The sequence below is a fragment of the Hemicordylus capensis genome, chromosome 3, assembly GCF_027244095.1.
Source record: "Hemicordylus capensis ecotype Gifberg chromosome 3, rHemCap1.1.pri, whole genome shotgun sequence".
Classification (NCBI taxonomy): Eukaryota; Metazoa; Chordata; class Lepidosauria; order Squamata; family Cordylidae; genus Hemicordylus; species Hemicordylus capensis.
Genome location: NC_069659.1, coordinates 257,289,403 through 257,309,712, shown reverse-complemented (window position 1 = coordinate 257,309,712; position 20,310 = coordinate 257,289,403). Strand labels below are relative to the sequence as shown.

Genomic DNA, 20,310 nt, shown 5'->3' with positions numbered 1-20,310 from the left:
AATAAATACTGAGTAAAAGAGTAATTGAGCTTCTACTGTCTGTTTTGCTGAATCTCAGATTGACAAAGGGAGAACCTGAGTGCCTTCCTTCCTTGAGTTGTGGTTTAGTTTGTTGTGGTGAGAAATGGACAGTGGCAACTCGGCATGTTCTCTCTCCCTCCCTCCCTCCCTCCCCCCTTTCCGTATCTGTGAGTGTGTCATATTTTCTTGGTGATTGCTGTGACATGAGCTCCATGTCTGGCCTTGAAACTAACCTGTGCCTCACTTACTGCTCTGGTCTGCTCTGCAATCTGCATTGCAAGGTGTACTCAGTCAAAATGTGGCTGAAGACGTTGCTCTAGTTAAGTTTATGGCTATGCTTGTTCAGGCACTGTGGCTGTCAGTGGATCGGATTCTGGATCAGTGATTCTTGTTTGGCCATTTTTGGACTGTATTTGGGGGAAAATGTGTGGTGTTCTGTGTTGGGAGGGGCAGATTCCCTTTCTTTGATCATGTGCTTCTAATCTTCAGTGTGTTGCAAGGCAGGGTCACAAAATGCATTGCAAATTGCAATGCAAAGCTTGTCTACACTCTGTGAGTGCAGCTTGTTTCAGCCAAAGGGAACAATGAGAAAACTCAAAACAACCCATAGGATCCGAGCGGGGGAGGCAGAGCTAAAAAAAACCCTGTTAAATTGCCTGCTTGCTCATTTCTTTTTTGGCTTGGGTGGTTGATAAAACCCATAATGCCCAACCACCCAACCCATTTTGATGTACCTAGGAGCTACCCATGGGGGGAACGATAGGGTGTTTCGAGTTCTACATTGTTCCCTATGGCTGAAACTCTCAAAACATTTTGAGTTTGTTTCATCAAAACAGCCGGCTTGGCCTCTGTTTCACTGAAACATTTTGAGCATTTTGTATTTCATTTCTAGCTCAAAACAAAACACAAAATTCATTTCATTCACATTTTGTGTGTGTGTGTGTGTGTGTGTGTGTGTGTGTGTGTGAGAGAGAGAGAGAGAGAGAGAGAGAGAGAGAGAGAGAGAGAGAGAGAGAATCCTTTGTAGTCAGTTCTTAAGGGTGTGTGTAGCATATCTTTTAAATGAAAGTTTAGAATCCAAATCATTTCAGTGTTGGTTTGACCCCATAATTTCAGCTTTGCTCTGGAATTGTATCTTTATCCCAGTTTTCCTCCTCCCTTATTATTCTTGTCCTTGTGCCATTCTCCTGCATATCTATAATTTTTTTTATTTTGGATTCTCATTGCTAGGATTAGGAGGGCCTTTTTGGTAAACATGTCATTGACCCTGTCATACTAAGCCTTTTTTTACTAAATAGCACCCATGAGGGGGGATCTGGATTTGGACCACAGTGTTGGGAAAGGGGTTTTGCTGGCATCAAAGTCCTGATTATCCTTGAACAACTACATCACACATGACTCCACCCTTTTGGAGTTCTTTGGGAGTGTCAACAGGCATGTGGATAAAGGTGGTCCGGTTGACATAGGATACTAGGACTTCCAAAAAGCTTTAGGACAAAATTCTCCACCAAAGGCTCTTGTCCCTATCAGTCATTGGATAAGGGGACAGGTTCATGTGTGGATTGGTAATCATGTCTGATTGACAGGAAAAAGAGGGTAGGAATAAATGGATGATGGAGGGAATTAAGAAGTGGGGTCCCCAGGGATCTGTCTGTACTGGGACCAGTGCTCTATAACTTGTTCATAAATGATCTAGAAGTTGGGGTAAGCAGTGAAGTGGTCAAATTTTGCAGATGAACTTTTTCACAGCTGCTGCACATTGAGTACACTTTCAGTGAGCTGTCCACCATGACCCCAAGATCATTCTCCTGGTCAGTCACCAACTGCTCAGATCCCATCAGTGTATATGTGAAGTTGGGGTTTTTCGTCCCAATGTGCATCACTTTACACTTGCCAACATTGAACTGCATTTCCCATTTTGTCGCCCACTCACCCAGTTTGGCAAGATCCTTTTGAAGCTACTCACAATCTGTTTTGAATTTCAGTACCCTAAATAGTTTAGTGTCATCTGCAAATTTGGCCACCTCACAGCTTACCTCTGCCTCTAGATCATTTATGAATACACTAAAAAGCACCAGTCTGAGTACAGATCCCTGGGTGACCCCAGTTCTTACTTCCCTCCATTGTGAAAACTCTCCATTAATACCTACCCTTTGTTTCCTCTTCTTCAACCAGTTACCAATCCACACATGTGCTTGTCCCCTTATCCTATGACTGCTATGTTTTTTTCAAGTTTGATGAGGAACCTGATCGAAAGCTTTTTGGAAGTCCAGGTATACTATGTCAACCGATTCACCTTTGTCTACACACCTGTTGATACTCTCAAAGAACTCCAAAAGGTTCATGAGGCAAGATTTACCTTGCAGAAGCCATACTGATTCTCCCCCAGCAGGACCTCTTCTTCTATGTGGTTTACAATTTTATTCTTGAGGATGCTTTTCATCAATTTGCCTGGAACAGAGTTAAGCTAACCAGCCTGTAATTCCCGAGATCTCCCCTAGATCCCTTTTTGAAAATCGGTTTTATGTTGGCTACTTTCCAGTCCTCCGGTACAGAACCTGACTGTAGGGATAAGTTATATATTTTTTCAAAGGTGGTCTGCACCTCCCGTTTGAGTTCTTTAAGGACACTTGGATGGATGCCGTCTGGCCCTGGCAATTTGCTAGTTATTAATTTTTTCAGACAGTTTAGAACATCTTCTCTTGAACCTGAAAAGCCTGGTTCAGGATCAGGTATGTGCTCCAGGGGCATCCCATGAAACTGAATGCTGGAAATTTAGGCTTGGAAAGTTAGAACCAACAAAAGGAAGTGCTTTTTCACACAGTGCGTAATTAATCTATCTATGGAATTCTTTTCCACGGGATGTGGTGATCACCACTAGCTTGGATGGCCTTAAAGGGGGCTTAGACAACTTCGAGGTCAGGTCTATCAATGGCTACTACTTTGGTGGATAAAGGCCACCTCCAGCTTCAGAGGCAAAGTGTCTTTAAATACCATTTTCAGAGGAGCAACAGCAAGAGAGAAGGCATGCACATACCTTTTGCCTGTGATCTTTTCAGAGCCATCTGGTGGGTCACTGTGTGAAACAGGATGCTAGACTAGATAGGCCTTGGGCCTGATCCAGCAGGGCTGTTCTTATGAATTTAAGACCAAATTTCACCACATTTTCTCTAACATAAATAAGGAAAAATCATTAAACGTATGAGTTTTGGAGTGGTGTTCGATACCATGTATAATCACCTTCACTTTCAGTTCCCTAATATCCAAATATCATGATTTAAAACTGGTTTGTTTTTGTCTTTTCTTTCAACATTTCAGTTCCCAAAACTAAATCTAAATCTAACTCCCACTTCATATAAATATGGCTTTTTCTGTTCCATCTACATGTGTTTAATATTTTGTAAAGAATATATTTTAAATATTTGGGTGTAAACATTTTACCCAAACCAGCTGTGTTTAACTGCTCTTTCTAGGATGTTGTTTTGAACTGACATGGCTTTATTTTCTCTGTAGTCATTACCACCAGGGTACATGCAAGGATCACTTGAGATGGCAAATAAAGAAGAAAACAGAGAGAAAAACAGATATCCCAACATACTACCCTGTAAATATTAACAACTTTATTTATCTCTCAATATACATGCCTTAACATTATAAAAGTGCCAAATTCTAAGTTTCAGGAGCAATAGCTGTGTTAGTCTTCTCCAACAGGGTGACAGGGTCTTGTGGTACCTGTGACAATTCCTTATAAAGCTTAAATGTATACAAGATTATTCTCACTGTACTTAGTTACAGCTGCTACTTCTTGAGGCTGGGGGTGCAAAGGGGAGGGAAGAGAGCCAGGGCTAACTGTAGGTGGGGCTTATAGTAGGCAGGTCCAACCTTAAGCTAAAAAGAACCAGCCCATGGTTTTCTCCATCTAAAGTTGTTTACTTATCTCAACCAAAATCTCCATCATTCACACCAACATTTGGCAGCTGGCTATTTAATGCTAATTTAGTGCTAAATTCACCCCTTGGTTGGCTGTGAGTAAAAGAATCATGCCCTTAGAGTGGTTAATTATAGCTGTCAGTGTGGAAAGTAGCAATGCCCTCTCTCTCGAAAGTCCCCATGCCTCTTCCTCCCCTAAGTAGCTCTATCGTTCCTTCTGTCAGCATTGCTGCCTCCACTTTCCCCCTTCTTTGCAATCTCAGGTCTCTCCTCCTCACCCCATGCAGGACTAGGCTAAGAATATCAGCTGAAGTGGTGGGGTAGTTTGAATCTTGAGTGCCTATTTGCAGGTAACGCTTTTCACATCACTTGAAAATACCACAATGTATTTGGCCACACAGAGCCACCTAGTTTCCTTTCTTCTCACGGATATGCACGTGCATACTTACACACACAAAAAGTATTCTCCTTCTCATTTCTCCTTCTTACAATAGAAGCATTACTGGGATATGTTCTTGGGCTGCAGCCCTGTGCACACAGCGGTTACTTGGGAGTAAGCCCCAATGAGTTCATTAAGGCTTTGCTTGGAGTAAAATGTATAGAATTGGTGGCAGTTCTAAGCAACATTTACTTGAGAGCCTCCTTTATTAGACTTGTAAATTAAGCCATATAAATCACAAACCTGTACGAAGAACATAAATTGAGGACCTCTCCTTTCAATACTACTACTACTCACCCCTCACCCCACCAAGGGTAAAGCACAAAAGAACCAACAGTAAACAAAAACTGGCATAAGGACCGGACCAGCCAGGCTGGTTTGGTTCAAATTTGAACTGACCCATTCCGGCTCCAGCCGAACCAGACCTGAGTTAGGGGAGTCAGGGGACCTTATCCTGAGCAAGCCACAGTGGTGGCGTGGAAAACAGCAGCAGGTCCCCTCAACCCCCCGCTGGCCTCACACAGGACAGCCCGGGCCAGCCTGTCCTGGGGAAGGTGGGCAGGGATTGAGGAGAGTCACCACCATCTATGTCGCTGCTGCTTGCTCAGGGTAAATTCCTCCTGACTCCCCTATCTCTTCCATTAAACCTTAGGGAAGCCTCCTGCCCCTTTGCTCGTAAAGGGGAATCATTACCATAATCTATTCCCCTTTACGAGCAGCACCCCAAACAGGTTTGGCTCAAACTGGGACTGGTCTCATTCAAACTCAGACCGGCACCCCCTCTTTGGGGGCCGGGCCAGTTCTAACCTGGACCACTCAAATTGCCCTGGTTGAAGTCAAACCGGGTTGAAACCAGAATTGGTTTGCACATCCCTATGGTGGAGTTGCTTGGCTATTTTGGGCTGGCCTGGTTTCCAAGCTGTGCCTGTTAGGTTGTTTGTGAAGAGAAGGCAATAATCTCAGAATTCTTAAAAAGAAAAAAGAAAAAAAAAAAGAAGAAGAAGAAGAAGAAGAAGAAGGCATATTTCTGCATTAAAAACACATTTCAAACAGGATAAGTTTGAAACTGTCCAATTAGTAATTTCCATTAGAAGGCCTTGTTTTATTTGGAAGCTATAACTCCCCCCCCCCCTCTCTTTCACCCTCAAGAGAGGTGAGGGAGTAAGAAGAGACAAAGGAGCTAGCAAGAGGTTTTACTTAAAGTCCAAGAAGAAGACGGACAGCAGGGGGCTGCTTCCTTGTTAGTAAAAGAAGTACCCAGAAGAAGTGCAAGTCCGCCATATCCCCCACTTTCCTTCTCATTCTCTAGATCTCTGAATTTTGCTAAGATTTGCTAGCGACATTTTAAAAGAAAAGAGCTCTCAGCAAATGCTGGAGAAATCCAATGGCTCCTCAGGGTTGGGTTGGGGTGCTGAGTGAGGAGAAAAGAGTTGGCTTCCCTCTTGTGAAGAGGAGGCTGGAGAAAGTTAGCCAGGGCTCCTACCTCTTCTGAACTCCATTTGCTTGCAGACTGAGTGCTCCCATTTTGCACACAGATCTCAGCCTGCCTAGAAGGACCCTGGGGAAATCAGATGACATGCCTGGCCATGTTTACTGGCTATTGGTCAGAATAGGTGCCTATAAGCTACTCTGACTTCTTATTGGTTGGGGGGTGGGCTAGCCCCTCCTACTCTTGGGGGGAAAGAAAAGAAAGTCACATCCTGATTGTTGCTGAGGCACTAAATATGCAATTTGGGTAGTGATTAAGTATGGTAATTACTTCATTTGGGGGCAACAGATTCCACTGAACACACTAAGAGGGAGGAAATGGCTTTACAAAGAATTAAAAAAAAAAAAAGACCAAGAGCCAGTGCCATCTACTGGCAAGCAGTGGAAATGCAAAAGCAACATTCAAGCAAGAGAGAGAGGAAGAGATGATATGTTTGATGAGAGATTGGATGGAGGCCTGGTAACAATGGGGGAATGGCAAGGAGAAGGGCAGCGCCCCCTCTGCCCCATATGAGGAGCCTCCTCTGCACTTTACCTCTTGAATCACATGTATACTTAGGCTGTGTGGCTGATAGCCTGATAATGAAAATGTGCATTAGGAGTCTCTGGACATGCCAGGAGATCTTATGCAGCTCCTCCAGTTCTCCTGCATATGCGCTGTTACACCAGAGGGCTCATACTTCTTCGTGCTGTCCATGCTCAGGAAGCTCTCTGTAAGCTCAGAAAGTCACCACTGACCCCTAAAACATTTTTCTGATCTTTCAGATGACTTCTGAACAGTGAGCAGTGCTCAGAAATATTAGTTCTCTGGTGCAACAGCACACGTGCTGGAGGACTAGGGGAGTTGGGCTTAGGACTCCTGGCTGTCCCCGCAGAGCGTCCTCATTGTACATGTTTGGTAGTCAGGATGTCAGCCACTTCTACATTCCTCCACCCCACCACCGCTGCCCCATATCCATGTATGTATGTGTATCTATCAACTGAATATGACATTGCATGCATCAGGTGAAGAAGACCTTGGAAGCTTACACCAAATTAATGTTAGTCTTCAAGGTGCCACAAGATTCTTTTGTTTCTGATAACATTTTGTATTTGTATTCAAAATATATTGCATTGATTCAGTAAACCAAATAATGTTTTTTTGGGGAAATCTCATTATCTGAGCCATATAAGCATGTAACAGTGGTCCATATGGAAGCTGTAACATTTATGTAGCACTTATCATATGGTGCTACTTTTGGCTTGATGCAGTGGAAGAGTGCTTTGAGAGCTTGCTTGGTTATGATAGGAAAATAATGGATTTCAGAGATGTCAACACTATATCCGTATTAGCTATAAAAGGTTCTAATTATATGTGTTCGGGTTTTTTTTGCAGATGATCATTCCAGAGTAATTTTAATGCAAATAGATGGAATTCAGTGTTCAGACTACATTAATGCTTCATATATAGATGTAAGTAATTTGCTTTTCTGGTTTAAATTGGTAGTTACTCTAAGCAGCAAAATGACTGTTTTAAAATGCATTTTTCAACCAATATTCTGTTAAATATATACCCTGCTAACTGAGCAAAGAGGCACCTTTTAAAAGTGGTGATTCTCTTTATATAGCAGGGGGAAAGCAACTAGCCGTATCTATCCCCAGCACAGCGTCCCTCCAGTGGCTGTTGGTAGTGTTTATCTTAAATTTCTTTTTTACATTGTGAGTTCTTCAATGTGGTCTCTGTCTTCTACACAAATGGGCTATGCGCCTGCGCAGAGACCACATCTGAATCTAACAAGCTCGATTTTTCCTGCTTTTGGCGGTAACCCTGCCCCCAGGCGCTATATACGGCTGCGCCACTCCTCATCCCCTCAGTCTTTCTTCATCCGCACTTCAGCGAACATCGTGAGTCTTCAGCTCAGCAATCTGTTGGATTAGGCCTATCCTGGTTGTTTTTTCTCCTCTTTCTTTTTATTTTTCAGTTCGTGCAGTGGCATTTTTTCCTTGCATTGTGTTTCTTTTCATCGGTCTTCTTTTCGAGCTCTGTTACCAGCTGGGACAGAGCATGTTGGCCGGCCAGCCTTCGGCATGCATGCCAGGCACGAAGAGCTTCAAAAAGAACACTGCTTGTGGAGCAAAGCTCCCCTCCCCAGATTCACACTCCCTAGATACACACACCTTGAAAAATTCTACAGGGTGCAGTTGCAAGAGGACATGGCCTTTTTGAAGAGTCATCCAATCCCCAACTCTATTGTGGTGGAGGCCTCTCTGCAACGATATCAGGGACATGGTCAATCTGCCCCTAATGATAAAGAAGGCAAGAAGCTGGACTCCTTTGGGAGAAGATTTTATTCAGTTGCTGCCTTAAACTCCAGAGTGGCAAATCATCAGGCCTACAATGCCCGATATAACCACTTTTTGTTGGAGAAGGTGGGTACCTTCCTGGATCTTCTTCCCCAGGACAAATGGGACGTTGCAAAGTCTTTTCTTTGGGAGGCTGTTCAAGTGTCCAAACAGGAACTTTACTCTGCCCGTCACTCCATAGAGTGTGCAGCTAAGGTTATGGCCACATTGGTGGCACCAAGTCTCACGCTTGGCTTCGGTCTTCGGGCCTGCATTTTGAGGCTCATGCCAGGGTGGAGGACTTCCCCTTTGTGGGTTCGAACCTGTTCTCGGAGCAGACTGACAATACACTCCAGAAGGTGCAAAAGTTAAGGAACACAGCACGTTCCATGTCCTACACTTCTCTGTTGCCTAAGATACAGAAGGCTCCAGCATGGTCACCTCATCAGGTGCAAAAAATCCTAAGTGTACCATCATCCATCCTCAGAATAGTCCTTTCGGGCCAGCAAATTCCCCGCCAAATTCAAGTCGAGTGGGCAGCCCGGTAAACGGGCTTTCCAGAAGCCCCATACAAATGTCCCTCCTAAGAAACAATTACTCGGGGCACTTCGGGACTCGCCTGAGCCCCTTTGCAGAAACTTGGGAAAGGGTGACCACAGATCAGTGGATCCTGACAGTGGTACTCATGGGCTATGCCCTAGAATTTCAAAGACTGCGTCCAATATCCGGAACTGTGGTGACTCCTTGCACACATTGGATCAAGAGGTCACTGCTCTTTTACAGAAGGACACGATAGAGGTGTCAGATCCAAGCAGTCTGGGGTTCTACTCCGGGTACTTCCTGGTGCCGAAACTGGACGGTGGTCAGTGCCCTATCTTAGATTTAAGGGCTCTGAACCGGCATCTCATCTACAAACAGTTTTGCATGCTATCGGTACCAAACATCATGGCCATCTTCCACAGGGACCTGTGGATGGTGTCCTTGGACCTCAGGGATGCATATTACCGTGTGTCCATAAGGCCTCAACATTGGCGTTTCCTGAGGTTTCATATAGGTGGGATCACCTATCAGTTGAAGGCGTTGCCATTTGGCCTCACCACCATGCCTCGCGTATTCACAAAGTGCCTGGCGCCGGTGGTGGCGTTTCTGCAAGAGCACGGCCTGCAAGTCCTGCCGTATCTCAATGATTGGTTGATCGCAGCAGATACCCTGCAAGCGACTCAGGATGCCCTGGGCTTCATTATTGATATCCTCCAGGAATTGGGGTTCCAAATAAATTTCAAGAAGTCCCATTTGGAACCTACCCAGCAGATTCAGTTATCAGACTGATTTTCGACACGTATCTGGAAAAGGTCTTCCTTCCCGAGGCCCACATCATGGCTCTCCAGAGATTGGTGGTCACCTTCTTGGCCAGAGGCCCACAAACTATGCTCTCCGTCCAGCACCTGTTGGGCCACATGGCATCCAGCATTTATGTACTGCCACATGCGCGTCTTCAAATGCGAGTCATTCAGCGGTGGGTTTTGAACGTGTTCGATCCTCTTCGGGATCCAGGTCATCTCAGGCATTTGCTTCCTCCTTCGGTGAGAGTGACAGCTCGGTGGTGGACGAGTGTCTGGCACATAAGCATTGGTGCCCCTTTCCAAATGCCTCCTCACTCCCGGGTAGTGATGACGGATGTGCTCAGTTGGGGTGCTCATCTGGACAGCCTTCTTCTGAGTGGCCACTGGTCTCCAGAAGAACGGAGTCATCACATCAACTATTTGGAGCTGTTGGTGATTTTCAACGCACTCAAAGAGTTTCTGCCCCTGTTGCAGGGGTGGTCGGTTTTGATCCTGACCGACAATACAGTGGCAAACGCCTATCTGAACTGCCTGGGTGGTACCTCTTCGAGGGTCCTTCTGTCACTGACCCTGGCCCTGTGGTATTGGTGCCTGGACAATGAGTTGTCGCCACAGGCAGTGCACATTCAGGGTGTCCTGAATGTCCAGGCCGACACTCTGAGCAGACTGACCGTGGTCTCCCACGAGTGGATGCTGCATCAGGGAGTTTTGAGGGACATCTTTGCAGACTGGGGAGTTCCAGCTCTGGACATTTTTGCCTCGCAGGACAATGCTCAGTGCCCCCTGTATTGCTCCAGGGGCGGGGGTTGGGCAAAGGGTCTGTGAGGGATGCTTTTGTCCCATCCTGGACCTGTTCTCCGGATGTTTGGTTACTCCACTTGACTGCATGGCAGGTCCTTCCGACTTCCCATTGAGACTTCTAGAGGTGTTGGTGGCGGCTAGGAAGCCATCCACTAGAAAGTTCTATGACCATAAGTGGACATGGTTCAGGTCCTTTGCAGACCTGCAGGGGTTTGATGAGGACAATCCGTCTGTTCAGGACATATGTAACTGTCTTCTCTCTCTTAAAGAGTCTGAGTTGAAGCTTGCTTCCATTAAGGTATATTTGGCTGCCATTGTGGCACGTTCTCCCTTGGACTGGGCCTCTTGGTTCAAAGAGCCAGTGGTTAAAAGTTTTCTGAAAGGTCTGGCACTCTTGTATCCAAACGACCCTGTTATGGCCCCGGCCTGGGATGTGTCTGTAGTTCTGACTGGTCTTCTCAGGCTACCCTTTGAGCCTCTGGCTTCTGTTGACCCTCGTCTGTTGACTTGGAAGGTCACCTTTTTGGTGGCAGTTACCTCCGCCAGGAGGGTTAGTGAGTTGCGGGCCCTGTGGGCTGACCTTCCGTACCTGCAGTTCCATGTTGTATTCAGGACGGACACCAAGTTCCTGCCTAAAGTGGTGTCCATTTCCACTGTTCATCCCCACTCAGTTTACCTGTGTTCTTTCCAAATCCTTCATTGGATGCGGAGAGGTGGTTATACTGTTTGGATGTCCGTAGGGCTCTGTCCTTCTACGTGCAGAGATCTGCTGAATGGAGGAAGTGTCCTTCCTTGTTTATCCTGTATGATGGGCCTTGAAAGGGACTTCAGGTATTGGCCTAGTCCATGTCCAGGTGGATAGTCTCCACTATTGAGTTGTGTTACCAGTTGGCACATAAGCAGTTGCCTTCTACTGTAAAGGCTCATTCTGTTAGGTCTGTGGCGGCCTCTGTGGCCTTTGATTGGGCGGTCCTGTTGGATGCTATTTGTCAGGCAGCTACTTGGGCTTCACCCTATTCATTTATGCAGCATTATGCTATTGATGTTAGTGCACGTAATGATGCTGTATTTGGCAGGAGTTTCCTGCAGTCCATTTTTGGTTGATATGCTTGTCCTGGAATAAAGATTTTTCCTGGTGTTTACATATTGCCTCTCTTTTCCCTTCTCCTTGGGTGCTTGCTTGTTATGCACCCATTTGTGTAGAAGACAGAGACCACGTCGAAGAACTACAGGTTACTCACCTGTAACATTGGTTCTCCTAGTGGTCATCTGTCCTTTTACACGCCCTCCCATCCTCCCCGTGGGTGTCAGCAATCTGGACACCTGGAAGGGAAGTCCAGGAAGATAGTCCACAATACAAACTGGGCTGCAGAAACGAAACACGGCTCGGAATAGTTCTCGTTACCGGCTTAGGCTGAAAGCTGTCGACATGAGGGTTGACAAATGTTGTCTTCCAGCGGCTAACAGAAAGCTGTTTACGTGCTTTATAGTCCAAGCTGATAACTCTCAGCTGGCAGGGATTCAAGGCTTATCAGCCCTCTGCAAAAGGCGTTTACTCCTTCTGATAGTTTCCAGCTGTGCTCTTTGCCTTGTGACACACCTTTGCTGTGGAGTCAGTGGGGGTTGCCTGCACAGCTCATCTTCTAGTCTGTCCGTCGCTGTCTCTGCTGCCTCAGACTGCTGTGCCTGCTCTGAAACATCAGCCAAACTTTCTTCAGCCGTCTCTTGGGAACTTACAGCCGGGCTCTGCCCCTCAGGCACCCCTGCATCGGCTGAAAGGCTGTCAGCTTCCCCTTCTTCCTCGCTATCTGAGATCGAGTGCGTGACAGCGGGGTTCACTGAAGCTTGACTCTGTGACTGAGGGGATGAGGAGTGGCGCAGCCATATATAGCGGCTGGGGGCGGGGTTACCACCAAAAGCAGGAGAAATTGAGCTTGTTAGATTCCGATGTGGTCTCTGCACAGGTGCATAGTCCATTTGTGTAGAAGTACAGATGACCACTAGAAGAACCAACGTTACAGGTGAATAATCTGTAGTTCTTGGGGGTCAGGGAGCCAATTTATTTATTTTATTCATATCTATGTAAACCACTTTGGGAACTTTTGTTGAAAATTGGTTCATTGTATTCGTAAAAATAAAAACTAACTTTATTCTTTTTATTTCAGGGCTACAAAGAAAAGAATAAATTTATAGCAGCTCAAGGTATTATCTGGTTTCCATTACTGAACTGTCTTTTACTTTTCTTCTTAAATGTTTTGTTTTGTACATCTGCATGTGGAAAAGATTTTCAAGTTTACACTTCTGTTGCAATATAATCAATATTTTTATGTACAACACTGAATTTTAAAGATTTGTGAGGTAAAAATATAACTTATATTTTTTTATCTAATGTTATGTAGTTCTCCTGAGAACTTGCTGGACTGCAGTATGACATTGCAACCCCTTAGAAAACCACAGCTGCAGGAGATGTTACCTTCTTTTAGTTCTGTCCTAATATATCTCCTTAGCCGCTATCATTCCTCTTTGCTATTTAAGCCCATGCCATTGTTGTGAAGCAACGATCTTCATCTAATGCTGTCCCAGCAAAAGCTAGAAAAAGTTAATTCTCTCTACTAGCAAATATGACCCTGTGCTGATAGGTTTGTAGGCAAAATGGAGCCACTGATAACCGAGGAGGAAGTTGCTCCATGCTTGAGGGGAAGCCCAAGGCATGCAGAAGTGCACACCATTTTTATTGGACCCCTAAAGGATCAAAAATTATCCAAAATACACACTGCTGTGAAATTTTGGCAGCATGAGAACAGAGTGCACGTACAAAACAGATAAACCTTCCTTGCTCTAGCACACAGACCCAACAGCCTTGCAGGGTAGGGGATCAATTCTCTGGCTTGTGAAGCTGTCCAGGGTCTGAACACTAGTGATGGAGGCTCTGTCATCCTCCTGGCTTGGAGCAAGAGCAGAGAATGCTGGTTCTCAGAGCCTGAGCACCAGTGAAGTAATGCAACATTTTGTTGGAAGTTCCACTTGTACAAGTCTAATTCTCATCTTCCTGTTACAGTAGTTGGTTTGTATCTGTCCCACTCTTCCATACTGCACTCTCTGAAGGGAAAACCATTTCCTCAGCCTTGTGGGTGGGTATGACTGTCCAGATTACAATCCAGAGGGCAGAGGTGATATGCAATGACTGCACTTCCAATGACTACTTCCTCCAGCAACTGTAATTCTGCTATGAGTCCCTGCTATTGTAATCTTCAGGCCACATGGGGACTGTTGGGATATTTGCTAGTATGGACTATCAGGATCAGCATGGGAAGAAGGGTCATAATAACACCAAACCAGTCATCACCTTGCCAACCCCGCACACGTTGTCTTAGAACTGTTCTCTGTTACGTCTCTGTACTCAATACAATAAGCACTGTGGGTTGCATTCAGACGTGTGAGTGCAGTAGAGCTCACACAAGGGCCCCTTCCTCCTTAGGGGAGGAAGGGCAGGAAATCTACTCTTTAGGGTCTGGGAAATATGAAATTGTGTGACATGTACTTCAAAATGTTGCAGTGGGAGGGAGTATCCACAGAATCCAGGCAGGACCCCAAGAAGATGTCACCGCAAGGGGTAACACAGGGAGTTGTTAATGGCCCATTTCCATAAGATGAAAGGCCTGCCTTCTGCTGTATGAACTTGCCGGTGTACTTAGATCATAATTAGAGACCTTGTTCTGGGCGCTCCATCTTATGAGTTAGATAGTGGCAACTAGAGATGGGTCTTCTCTATGCTGAATGCCCTCCCCAGAGATGTTTCCTATATTCTTGTTTAGATGTGAGATGAAGACCATTTTGTTCTTTTGGACTTTTGTTTGAATCTACTTCTTGTTGTTTTTGCTGCTTTTATTTTTGTTGCTGATTTGTTCCCTTTTGGTTTTTTTATGTTCTTCTTAAATATTTTAACCTGCCTTGACTATTATTAATGAAAATGTGTGGTATAAGTATAGAAAATAAATTTTAAAAATGAGATTTGGTCATTTTCGTTCATTGTAGTTCATTGTTTGATTTCTGCATGGTTTTTGTTCAATTGATGTATCTTGTGTGTAGGTCCTAAGCAAGACACAGTGAATGATTTCTGGAGGATGATATGGGAACAGAGGTCAGCAACCATTGTTATGTTAACAAATGTGAAAGAAAGAAAAGAGGTAAGCCAATTTTTCCATTTTGTTTTCCTGACCATTCTCCTGACTTGAGCTGCCCCTTGCTTAGCCTATACAATTGTTTAGTAATATAGCAGTCTCTTATGAAGTTGCTGCACTGTGGTAACAAAACAAAAGCTTTAGAAAAAGTAACTGGTGACTAACTCAGGAAACTCATCTTTTCTGTGTCAGCTTTTGAGTCACATCTTAAATTTTCCCAGACTTCTGCAACAGTAGGAAGTGATGGCTGGGGTGTGTGCATGCATATATACATTTCCTGTTCATACTTTTTAGGTTGCCTATTAAAATCAGATGTAGGAGGTTTGGAAATTAGAGATGCAATGGAGAAAATAAAATATCCCAGTTACTAAGAAATGTGAGCCTTTTCATTGCTCAAGGTTGACCTCTCCTGGCATTTAAAGAGAAATGTTCAGATAATTCTCTATAATTCTCTCTTCATGTGCAGTATAGATTTTTTTTTAAGGCGTGTTATTTCCTATCTCTTGTCCTTGTATGAATATCCATATTCTGAAAATATCTGGTATCTCCCATCCCCCCCTTTAAAAAAAATAATTTTTATTATTTTATATGTAATATAAACAAAGAAAGATAGGCAACATAGCAAAAAAGAGAGAGAGAAAAAAGAAACAGGAAAAAAAGAACGAACCAAACAATGCAATTACAATTATTCTCATTACAATCTGTAAACATCTGCCTTAACTATTTCCACCAGCATCTTCCATTCCCCCTTCTCCACTCTGAAAGATAAATGGCTGCAAATCTAAAAAACAAAACAAAACAGTAAGCACAATAATAAAATTAATGCACCTGTTATCTACACAGAGCAATCAACGTTAAATTTCTCTAAAAAGAGAAACAAAATCTCAGATGAGGAACCAAACCCTGTGACATATTATATTGAATAAATGGCTCCCATGTCTGAGAGAGAAAAATCACACATCCTTTAATAAGCCCTAAATCTGGAGAACTGGGCTTTCAAAAGAGAGAGATGAAGAGGAGGATGAAGCCATACCTCAACAGGTCTTTTCGGCCTGTGAGGCCCTAGATTATACCATCCTCTTATTTTGGTTTTTATATATTTACACACACACACACACACACACACACACACACACACACACACACACCATTAGGGCAGGTGGCCATGGTCAATTTCTATTTAAGAAGTTTTTTTAAAAGTAAACTCTTAGTTATTTGTACTAATGTAAGACATTTTGTTTCAAAATAATTCTGGGGTTTTGTAGTGAATTCTGGATGAGCATACAGAAATCTTCTGTGTATTTATTTTTTACATAGGACAAATGTTTCCAGTATTGGCCTGATCAAGGATGCTGGACGTATGGAAACATCAGAATTTCTGTGGAAGACTGTATAGTTCTTGTGGATTATACTATTCGAAAATTTTGTATTCAGCCGGTAAGTAATTAGTGGCTTTCTTTATTTTTCTTTCTTTTCTTTCTTTCTTTTTACACTTCTATTCCACTCTTCCTCTAAGGAGCTCAGAGCGGTGTACATGGTTATTTTTATCCTCACAACCACCCTGTGAGGTAGGTGAGGTTGAGAGATACATGACTGGCCCAGAGTCACTCAGTGAGTTTTATAGTTGATTGGGGATTCAAACTCGGGTCTTCCCAGTCCTAGTCCAGCACTCTAACCACTACACTATGCTGGCTCTTATGATGATGATGATTATCTACTTATGTTTATTAACTTTACAATCTTAAACATAATTATTCCAGAGTAATCCAGTTGAACACAGTGGTACTTACTTCTGAGTACATATGCATAGGATTGAATTGTTGAATTAACATGCTATATTAATATTGTTTGCACAACTGATCTATGTTTCCTTTAAAACAAACAAGGTCAGCAATTGTATGCTTTTGTTGAAGGTGCACTTAATATCAAATTTAGCTTTACCTTAGATTTATTCAGTATAATTGTACAAGGATCCAAATGGAGTTCCATGCACAATATTTGTCGTATAATATTCATCCAATAATTTGTGGAACTTGCTCTCAGCTGAGACCTGCATGGCTCTCTGTCTCCTAGCCTTTAGGAGGAAAGTAAAGACTTTTTATCCAGGCTTTTGGCCAGTGAGCTGTCCTTTGCTCTTTTTAACTTTTAGTTGTATTTGTTCTGTGTTTATTGAATTGTTTTTATCTTGTTAACCATCTTATGACAAAGGGCACTCACTATCTATCTATCTGTCTGTCTATCTATCTAATTTGTAGACCAATCCAAACTTCCATCTCTGGGCGGTTTACAATAACATAAAACAAATTAAAAAATGAAAACAGTTTAAAACCACAGTCAAGTTAAAAAGCTTGGGTGAAAATATGAGTCTTTAGGGACTTTAAAAAAACTTTCAGAGATGAGGAGGCTCTTATTTCAGCAGGCAGTCTCACAGCGGCAACAGAGAAGGCCCATACTGTGTAGCCACCAGAAGAGCCAGTGGCAACTGCAGATGAACTTCTCTGGATCATCTCAAAGAAGACCGCCTCTTAAATACCCAGGTCCTAAGCAGTTAAGGGCTTTATAGGTTATAACCATTTTGAGCCATTTTGGAAGGGCGTATATAGATTGAATAAATAAAATAAAAATAAATAAAACCAGCACCTTGTATGTTGCCTGGAAACCCATTGGTAGCTAGTGTAGCTTTTTTAGTATAGGACCATTATGGTGTCTCCGAGATGACCCAGAGACCAACCTGGCTGCTGCATTCTGTACCAACTGCAGTTTCCGGACTACATACTAAAGCAGCCCCACATAGAGTGCACTGCAGTAATTAAGACTGGAGATTACTAGTATATATACCATTGTTCTGAGGTTGTTCATCTCAAGAAACAGATGCAACTGGTGTATCGGCCAAAGCTGATAGAAAGCACCTGTGGTCACCACCTCAACCTGGGACACCAGGGAGAGATTTGGATCTAGAAGAACTCCCATACCTGTTCCTTCTGGGGAAGTGTGACCCCATCCAGGCCCGGCAGGTCAAAATTGTCCGAGTTATAACACAATAAGTACCTCCAGTTTATCTGGATTCTGTCTCAGTTTGTTATTCCTCATCCAGCCCATCACTTCCTCCAGGCAGGCATTTAGGGCGGTTATGCCTTCTCCTGATGATGCTGACATGGAGAAATAGATTTGTGTGTTATCAGCATACGGATAATGCCCTGCACCAAATCTCTCAGCATTTTCATGTAGATGTTAAAAAACATTGGATATAGTATGGAGCCTTGTGGGAGGGGACATATAAAGTTCAGATTTTGAAGAACAGTTTCCAAGGGACACCATGGAATCTGCCTGAGAGGTAGGAGCAGAACCATTGCAAAGCAGTGCCTCCCACCCACAACTCCCTCAGACGCTCCAGAAGGATACTACAGTTGATAGTTTTGAAAGCCGCCGAGATCTCCAAAAAGGTCAACAGAGTTACACTCTGTCAATTCCTAATTGGAGATCATCTATCAGGTCGACCAAGGCAGTCTCCACCCCATAGCCTGCCCAAAAGCCAGTTTGAAATAGGTCTAGATAATCAGTTTCCTTTAAGATATAAAATAAATTTCTCCAGTATATGAAATAAATAAAATTTTGGTCATCATGTTATAATGGATCACACTGGACACCGTCGTCAGGAGCTGCTCTCAGACAAAAGCAAAGTGTTCAAGTGTGTCTCTTTCAGAATGTAATGAATTGCTGCACATCCCCTTGCGGTATGGTGCCTATAGGCTCCAAATTCAACTGTCCTCAGGCCTGTCACCACAAGGCATTTTCTGAAACATCAAAGGAAGTGTGGGTGCATAGAGGCTATATTCTAAGTGAGCACAGTATGTGAAATTGAAGAGTGTGTTTACTGCTTATATGGTGTTGAAGTTTGTTTGATTGTTTGTTTATTTGAGACATTTATATACCGCCCCTTACAAAAAGGCCCCTGGGCGGTTCACAATATAAGTTGTGAATGGCATTTTAATGTTCTATTTCTGTACACTTCAATATGTGAATGAATGTCCATGTGCCTTTAAACTGAAGGCTTTTAAAAACAAACAAATCCTAGAACAGGCTGTTACTGTGTTGTGAACAGGGAAGGATCAGTCACATCAGTAGCTAAATTATTTACTGATTTTAATTGAAGATATAAATGGTCTTACATATATTTTGTTTCTGGCTCCCTAGCAGGTGTCTGATGGTTGCAAAGCTCCAAGGCTCGTAACTCAGCTACATTTCACCAGCTGGCCTGATTTTGGAGTGCCTTTCACACCTATTGGAATGCTTAAATTTCTAAAGAAAGTGAAATCATTGAATCCTTCACATGCTGGGCCAATTGTGGTTCACTGCAGGTATTTAAGCACATGTGCAGCCATGCACACATGCTCATGGGAATTATTTTGGAAGTGGGCTTAACTTATTTATAAAAAGATTTTTTAAGTGTTTAAACGACAAGTGTCTCCTCAGTGTCTGTGAGGGATTTTCAGTCTGGTTTCTCACAAATGGAAAACTAACAAAGAAAAGCAAAAGTCATCAGGACCAATGCCTCAGAATTTGCATTTTTCCAATTACCAAAATGTAACTCATCTGACATAAACCTATTCAGAAAAAACCCAAAACAGATTTATAGTAGCATCACTTGAGATGAGAATCAATTCTGCCATTTTTTCACACTATATTGCTGTTTGCTTATTGAGACTGGTTAGGACCATTAGGAAATTTTTGTCTTAACACTTTACTGAAAATAACTAACAACACTTTTATAATAGAAGAAGGTTTTCCATTATATTAGTGCCAAATTGGACATGATGTTGAACACAATGGCTTTGTTCTTTAGTGTAAATAACAGCAGCAAGAGGCTCTGATCCAGATGAGGACCATAGCATGGGTAAGAGGGCAGTTTTAAACCCTTTGCCCCAACATGGTTCTTCTGCAGATCCTCTCCCCTCATGGTTCCTCTTTGCACAACAGTAAACCTCCCATTGATGCCAATGGCAGCTTTCATTCCAAGACAAACAGTTGTAATGGAGTCTGGATCAACACCACTGTGGGGGAAAGGGCTGAAAACTCCCTCCTGCTGAATCAGTCTGAATCAGCTCTCTCTGGTTGCTATTTATGTTTGTTTTTCTAAACACACAGGGCCAAATGGTGTGGTTTACAACGTGTCTACTTTGGCCCTGTATATTAATTGAAGTGCATTCCTGTGTAGACCACAGCAGCACGTAAGCTTTCTTGTTTTATTAATACACTGCTTGAAAGGGTGTTATGATGAAATGGGGGAAGCAGAACTTTGTTTAATTTCTTTTTCTGTTTTACAAGATAGTGTTCTCTAGTCAAGAACCCTGCAGATGAGTTATCAAATACAGAGACCTTGTTGAGCTGCAGTCATGGCCCAGGCTGTCACAGCCCCTGCTTCCAGTAGTGACTCTTGAGTCAAACGCTGAGGAGGCAGAACCCTCACTAGCCCCAGCCCTGGATCATGACACCAGACTGGAATCTGAGACAGTCCCCCAAGACAACTCCTGGGCTTCCTGAGGTTCCCCAAGAAAGTCTGGGCTTCCTGAGGCACCACCCCCAGAATCTGCACCCCCTACTGAGCCAACCTCCCCCCCCCCACACACACACCGCACTGCTTCCTGATGTCTGCACACCAGTGCCAGCAAAAAGCTGGTCTGAAATACAAGCTCCAGACTTAGCAGAACCAGTTGGCACAGCAGTCTTGCTCTGACACAGTGTCCCTGTGCAAGTGCACTGTTAGTCAGGATGTGGGCCGTAGTTG

General features: G+C 43.6%; 1 protein-coding gene across 11 annotated transcripts in view; it reads left to right on the top strand.

The window, feature by feature from the left end:
- PTPRE (protein tyrosine phosphatase receptor type E) overlaps nt 1–20,310 on the top strand; it is a 200,803-nt gene that overhangs the window by 154,127 nt on the left and 26,366 nt on the right. For 7 of the 11 annotated variants that reach the window (XM_053309243.1, XM_053309248.1, XM_053309246.1 and 4 more), the window contains 6 exons: nt 3,535–3,625; nt 7,254–7,330; nt 12,510–12,546; nt 14,434–14,531; nt 15,843–15,962; nt 18,720–18,883. In XM_053309243.1, the coding sequence (XP_053165218.1) occupies nt 3,535–3,625; nt 7,254–7,330; nt 12,510–12,546; nt 14,434–14,531; nt 15,843–15,962; nt 18,720–18,883 (587 nt within the window). Of the gene's footprint in view, nt 1–3,534; nt 3,626–4,735; nt 6,142–6,818; nt 6,838–7,253; nt 7,331–12,509; nt 12,547–14,433; nt 14,532–15,842; nt 15,963–18,719; nt 18,884–20,310 lie in introns of those variants that run through there. The other 4 variants (XM_053309245.1, XM_053309253.1, XM_053309254.1 and 1 more) reach the window with 4 other exon arrangements.